This window comes from Octopus bimaculoides, chromosome 11 (genome assembly GCF_001194135.2).
Source record: "Octopus bimaculoides isolate UCB-OBI-ISO-001 chromosome 11, ASM119413v2, whole genome shotgun sequence".
Classification (NCBI taxonomy): Eukaryota; Metazoa; Mollusca; class Cephalopoda; order Octopoda; family Octopodidae; genus Octopus; species Octopus bimaculoides.
This window is the reverse complement of record NC_068991.1, coordinates 49,789,426-49,796,750: the sequence shown is the minus strand read 5'-3', so window position 1 is coordinate 49,796,750 and position 7,325 is coordinate 49,789,426. Positions and strand designations below refer to the sequence as shown.

The 7,325-nt window shown below is 37.1% G+C and overlaps 1 protein-coding gene across 1 annotated transcript in view; it reads left to right on the top strand.

Annotated features, from left to right (window-relative positions):
• LOC106869890 (echinoderm microtubule-associated protein-like 2) overlaps nt 1-7,325 on the top strand; it is a 374,285-nt gene that overhangs the window by 209,618 nt on the left and 157,342 nt on the right. The window contains exons 23-25 of the mRNA XM_052971985.1: nt 26-113; nt 3,894-3,989; nt 4,752-4,886. Coding sequence (XP_052827945.1) covers nt 26-113; nt 3,894-3,989; nt 4,752-4,886 — 319 coding nt within the window. The remainder of the gene's footprint in view (nt 1-25; nt 114-3,893; nt 3,990-4,751; nt 4,887-7,325) is intronic.

Genomic DNA, 7,325 nt, shown 5'->3' with positions numbered 1-7,325 from the left:
TTTTTTTTTTTTTGTTTCATTATAGGGTCATTCCAGTTTTATCACTCATATAGATTGGTCAGTTAACAGTCAGTATATCCAGAGCAACTCCGGAGACTATGAAGTTCTTTTTTGTAAGTAACTGTTATAAATTGGATTCATTGTGTATCTCACAAATCCTTTTAATGCCAACTTGTATATATGGAAAGACAATTTTGGCACTCAGAAAGAGGTTTCACATCTTATCTTTTCTTGTTATTTATTTGATCCATTTTTCTCAAGTAGTTGATCTTCTTTGAAATTATCTTATTAAAGGCTCAAACAAGAGTTTAGCTGTAGTTTCTTATTCATTTTACACTGTTGTGAAACATTATGTGGGTACAACTATACTATGTAAATGACAAATGTTTTCCAAGGGTATATTAGATTTACTTCTATTGCTAAATCTAAATTTAGTAACCAATTCTGAAAGAAACAATAATTGTAGAATGTAAAACCTCAGTTTACTTTAAAGTTTTTAGTAATTCACAGGGTAAATTGTTTTTGTTTCACTGGTATTTCTGCAAATATGTTAATGATGGTTGAGACAACATTTATCTTTGAAGTTTGTTTCTCCAGTATTCATTTTTAATCATAAGAAGTCAATCAATTAGTATTGATTAAATTCTTCACACCGTCCGGTTTCTTTTTATTTCCATTCTGTACTCATCATTCGTTCGTCATCGTTTAACGTCCGCCTTCCATGCTAGCATGGGTTGGACGATTTGACTGAGGACTGGTGAAACCGGATGGCAACACCAGGCTCCAATCTAATTTGGCAGAGTTTCTACAGCTGGATGCCCTTCCTAACGCCAACCACTCAGAGAGTGTAGTGGGTGCTTTTACGTGTCACCCACACGAAAACGGCCACGCTCGAAATGGTGTCTTTTATGTGCCACCCGCACAAGAGCCAGTCCAGGGGCACCGGCCAAATCATTGTGCATCAAAGGAAGTACTAAGACTGTGGTCAGCTTCACTCTAATCATGGTTTTATACTCGTATTGCCCTCTCCTAGTGCTTGTCAAGAGGAAGGGTATTCAGCAATAGAGAAAAACACCTTCATGAAATACCATAGCAATAACTTACACTAACAACAATAAATGAAACTAGTGACAGCCATTGACAGATATTATTGAACAAGTCACTTTGTTGGATGTGTTAATTGTTTGTGTATTTGTCTGGTTTTGTTGCTGTTAATATCTGTATGATTCTATATCTATTGTAAGATGTTGTTTCAGAAAGCAGTGTTTTTACATGCTGTATTTCAAGAGGCTGGGTGTTTTTTTTTTGTGTGGATGAATGCTCTTTTTTCCTGACAAGCATCCAGATAGGGAAGAGTATTGTCCAAGTTATGTCAAATGGAAAAAGCAGATATAGAGCGATTTATTTTGTACAAGGAACTCAAATGCAGTACAAGTTTGTTTCATGTATGCTCATCATCTTTTAACATCCCTTTTCTGTCTTGGCATAGGTTGGATGGTTTGACAGGATCTAATAAGTTGTAGAACTGCAATGAGTTCCATTGACTGTTTTGGTATGGTTTTTATAGCTGGATGCCCTTTCTAATGCCAACCATTTTAAAAAGCTTACAATGTTGACTTGTTACAAAGAAAGTCACAAGAGAAAGGGGGTGGGAATGACCTCTGAACTGTGATAGTCAGGCACAAATGTCTTGCTATAGAGGAGCTGCTTTGCTACCCTGCATTATATTAGGGTGGGTGGGAGTGTCTGTAAAGAGAGTGATAGTGGTTATGAGATATTAGAACATTCTATCAAGATACAAGGAAGTAAGTATGAGAGTGTGGTCAAAGAATCAGGAAGGATGGGTGGATAAGTTCATTAGCATGTGGGAAGAAAATGACAAATGGTAAGAGTTAGGTGTAGATGCAAATGTAGCAGAGGGAACAAAGGTGAAATTGTGCTCAATGGTAAATATGAGTTTGGGGAGGAAGTGAAAGAAATAGGAGTCTGTCAGGAAAGAGGAAGTAATAATGGCAGTAGAAGAAAGGATGAGAATTGCATTATAATAAACCTGTAGATAGATCAGAAAATATGTAGAGGATGGGAGAGTGGGAGATGAGAGAGAGATGTACAGTGACAGATGGATGTCCAAAGCATACAGGAATGGCTATAGTGAATGGAGGGGGGTGGGTCAAAAGTAGAAAGAGCCTGTTGAGAGCTGATGCAAAAGGGTGGCGAGAATGATAGCAAATAAGAAAGTTTGTTAAAAATTAGGGAAATGGCAGTCCTAACTAGTACTTCAGGGTGGCACAGAAAGGGATGATTCATGGAAAATAAAGTGGAAGGAATGGGTTTTAAAAAGAAGTGATTTGAAGGAGAGGTAATTGATAGCACAATGAAGGATGAAATATGTGCATGTTCTGCTCTTGTATGTTTATAGTTAATAAAAAAAAAGTTATGCCAGTTTTTGCATTACCTCTGGAACAACGTCAGTAAAAACTGTAAGTAGTGTTACTAGCAGAGATGCAAATAAAGAGCAGTAAGTGCAACTAGTTGTTACCTTGGTATATGTCCTGTAGCAGTTAATGTTGAGAACGTCAGTATCTTGAATGTGTTAATGGTTTGTATGTTTGGTTGTCTTTGTTGCTGTTAATAGCTGTATGCTTACATATCTAGTGCGTGTATATATGTCTCTGTACTTGTATACATGGTCTGATCAATAAGTATCCAGACTGTTGCCATAGTAACGAAGTTAAAGCACACAGTGAAACCCCTTGGCACAGATTGACCTTGAACTCTGCTGTGCATGTGCACTAAGTTTTAATGTTCTAGCTCACTTCTGCTGTTTATAGCAGTGCTTGAAAGGAAGGTGTGTAGCATGTGATTGTTGCATTGACCATGACAGAGAAAGTTGAGCAGAAAATCTGCATCAAATTTTGCCAAAAGCTTGTGTTGATACCTACTCAGAAGACGCCTACAAGGAGATCTTGTGCAACTGAAATCCGAGTGTCTTTTTAGTCAGCTGAAAGCAGTTTTGGCACAAACTTGGCAGGCATGCGTCTCATACCCAAATTTTCAGTGATAATGGACTGAACTGAACCATAACTAATCTGCCCATTTTCTGATAACTTATGGGTGGTGATACAATGATTTCCCTTCACAGCTGCATGCACATCTGTGATGTCTTTCTCAGTTCTGCTGATTGCAGGTTTCCCAGAACATTTATTGCTATTGACATTTTTTTTGGCCATCTTGGAAATGTCTGAACCGCTTGTACACTTGTGTGTGACTCATACACGCCTCTCTGTACACTTTCTGCAACTTTGCGTAGGCCTCTGAGCAGGTATCGCCATGACAATTTTCTCTGTCATGGTCAATGTGACGATCATGCTACACATCTTTCTTCCCAGCACTGCTGTAAACAGTGGAAGTGAGCTAGAATGTTAAGAATGTTAAGACATGCACAGCAGAGTTCAAGGTCAATCTTTGTCAAGCAGCTTCACTCTGCATCCTTTAGCTTCATTACTATGGCAACAGTCTGGATACTTATTGATAAAACCTCGTATTTACAAAATGTGTATATTTGGGTGCATGCATGTATGCAGTTGCTGTGTATGCGCATGTGTGCACTTTTTATTTTAGCAACCACAACCAGGACAACACTCGAGCATCTTCATACTGTTATGTGTGTCTAGTTCCCCTTCATGTGCTCTGTGTCTACTATTCTGTAGGCTTCAACTGATACTTTGTGTATCAGTGTGTGTGTCCATCAATCTGTCTGTCTGTCTATCAATCAGTCAATCAATTTATGAACCAATCAATCAAATGCATATGCAGTTGCAGTGTCTGTTGTTGCTTGAGTATACAGTTGTTTCAGTATAAATTTGGAGTTAATTAAAACCTTTCTGTTACAGGGACAGCATCTACTTGCAAGCAGTTAATTAGCCCAAATGCTATCCGGGAACTTGAATGGCATACCAGCACTTGTACTTTAAGTTTCAATCTTGCCGGTAATTTAAATTCTTTGTCTTTTCCTTTTATTATTATTTTTTACAATTTATATTTTACTCAGTTTTATTTTGCAACTGATTCACAATCACTTCACAAGATACTTTGACATTGAAATCAAAGAATTCTGATAAAAAAAAAATAAATAAAATAAAAACTCTTCACATTGTGACACTAGTTGACGATTTTTATTTTCATGTATCATTGGCCTAGTTGAGCTATTTTTTAACAATCAGTTGAAATTATTTTGCTGTTACTGCTAATACTTTTAAGAAAGGCATGAAACGAAAAAGAAAAAAAAGACATTTTAACAGATTAATTAAAAAATAAATAATAAATGCGCCCTTTACAGCCTAACCAGGCTCATGGGCTCAGTTTCCTGGTTTCAATGGCGTATGTGTTCCACAGCTGGAGGGGACGCCAGTCCATCGCAGCGTTACTCATTTTTGCCAGCTGAGTGGACTGGAGCAATGTGAAATGAAGTGTTTTGCTCAAGCACGCAATGCGTCGCCCGGTCTAGGAATCGAAACCACAATTTACGATCATAGTGCTGGCACCCTAACCACTAAGCCACGCACCTCCACTTTAACAGATTAATTAACTTTATAAAAAACATCATTCAAAATTCTTATTCACTTTGTGCATGTCTGTGTGTGAATTATATATATAAAATAGGCACATATGTGCATGTATACATGTGTATATACATATTTACTGTTAGAGTTTCTTAGTAAACGTTATACAACTTAAATATTTCATTGTAGGTATCTGGCCTGAAGGTGCTGATGGTACAGACATCAATGCAAGCTGTCGATCAAATAGTGTAAAGCAATTAACAGCTACTGCTGACGATTTTGGCAAAGTCAACCTGTATAGGTATCCCTGTAGCCAGCCTTTAGTAAGTTTAACTTGTACTTCTCTTTCAAACTTATGAAATTTATTATTTTTATTCTTTGACTAAAATATTCTGGTATTAAGAAAATACTAGGGGAAGTCAAAAATTATCTGTATTTTCATCTTCAGTGCTTGCATGGTTAAAGATGGTACTCTTATGGTTATATAACCAAAGTTTGACCATGATCGCTACAGTTTCCTTTCTTGTATTACAGAGTAAGCATGGCTGCACTGCTGGTAGTGTGCACCAAAGAAGAACAGAGATAAGTGATCTGATTTCTCTGGTCTGAAGAGCATCAAGGGCTTAAATTCATAGCAAGCTTTCAATACAATATGGGGACGTTGCTCTTCTATATAGAAGTGTGTATGAGTGGGTTGAGAAATTCAGACATGGCTGGACGAGTGCAAAGCATGAGGGAGAAGAATGCCCATCAATCTCTACCACTGATGTGAAGATTCAACAAGCTTGAGAGATGGTTCTGGTGAACTAACAAGTGGCCATCAATAAGGTAGCTTGTTCACTGCAAATTAGTCATGGTTTGGTATACACAATCATCCATGAAAAGCTTCATTTCTGTAAAGTCTGTGCAAGATGGGTGTCAAGAGAGCTTACTGAAGTGCCTAAATGGAATTGTGTAGAGATCTGTCAAGCCTTACTCAACTGCTACAGTGATGTAAGCAAAGCTTCCTTGGAGACAATAGTCATGGAAGATGAGACCAGGATCCATCACTTTGAGTTAGAACCCAAAAGGCAGAGTATGGAGTGAAAACGCCTGGAATATCCAGCAGAAAAGAAATTCTAGACTCATCCTTCTGCAGAAAAAGTAATACTAGCTGTTTTTTTCTTTCTTTTGGGACACAAAAGGGCCTACACTGGAACATTACCCAGAAAAGGGGTCTGCAGTCATTAGTGCTGGTTACAGTGAAATACTGGCTGACAAACTAAACAAACAATTCATACCAAACAAGTCTATTGTCAAATCTGGTGTTATTGTTGCACAACAATGCATGTCCACACACAGCATTGAAACCATTGAAAAATTGGGTTTTGAGTTGCTGGAACTCTCCTCTTACAGTCCAAATCTCACCCCTTCTGACCATTACCTCTTCGGATTGCGTCAATTTGCTACAGATGATGAAGCACAGAAAGTGGTACACAAATGACTATGTGACCAGCTGAAAACCTTAATCTCAGATGGAATAAGCAAGCTTGTGGACTGCTGAATAAGTACATCACAAAACAAGGAGACTGTGTCAAAAAAATGATGTAATCGTTCAACCCCTGCTTTTGCTTTCATTACTGAATCAAGAGTATATAAATTTTTCATTTACCCTCATAAGCATTATCACAGCAAAATAAATTAGTTTTATCCACTGTTTTCTTGGCCTTCATTAAAATAAAATTATAGGTTGGGAATTGAAGTCTTCCAAGCTTTCATTGTCTCTGTTACAAATAATGCCAAGGCCTCTGGAAAAATCACTTATGATTGACTTGTCTCTTATCTTCTTAACACTGCTTCAGCTCATAATTTGTGGAAGATAAGGTGGAAATGGTTTGAAGTGTTGTAAAATGATCCTGAAGACAATGTTGACTAGACACAACATTCGAAAATGTCTTGAAGATATAAAAATGCCTAGATAGATATTAAAGTAAATGTATTTCCATTTCAATAAACTCATTTTCTAATTGTCTGTAGCAGCCATGTATTAATGAAAATAATCTATAAAAACTATCAAAATTTATTTTAAAGCAACATTTGAGAAAATTTTTTCTTTATGTAGAAACTCTGCCAGATTTAGATTGGAGCCTGGTGTTGCCATCCGGTTTCACCAGTCCTCAGTCAAGTCGTCCAACCCATGCTAGCATGGAAAGCGGACGTTAAACGATGATGATGATGATGATTGCTTGATTGTATTTTAATTGTAACAAAATTTATTAGCTGAATTTTTTTTCTTCTTCTGGGTTACCCTGAGTTAGTTCTGCTTGTATAAAAGTATTGTTTTAATTGGAATTCTGTAGAGGTACTGAGTTGAGAAGATTTAAAACATATAGCCTACAAGGCATAAATGATCTCTCTCCCCACTACAAATCTACTAATATTAACCCTTTTGATACCAACCCACCTGAGACTGTCCATGGTTCCATGACAGAAATTTCTTGTTTTAACCCTTTAGCATTCAGATTACTTTGGTGAAATGTAATGGTTATTCATTTACATTGTTTTGAAATCATCATGCATTATCTCACAGCTTTAAAATTTTGATGATGTGATAACATTTTTTTAGAATGACATCACAGGGTAGGTGTAAGAGGCTGGATCTAACTGGTTTTGAACACAAAACAGGTAGAATATTTGGGCTGGATATGGCTGGTTTACATGCTAAAGTGTTAATATGATGCCACTAAAACAACTTCCAGGGAAAATTCATGCTAATTTGTTCCA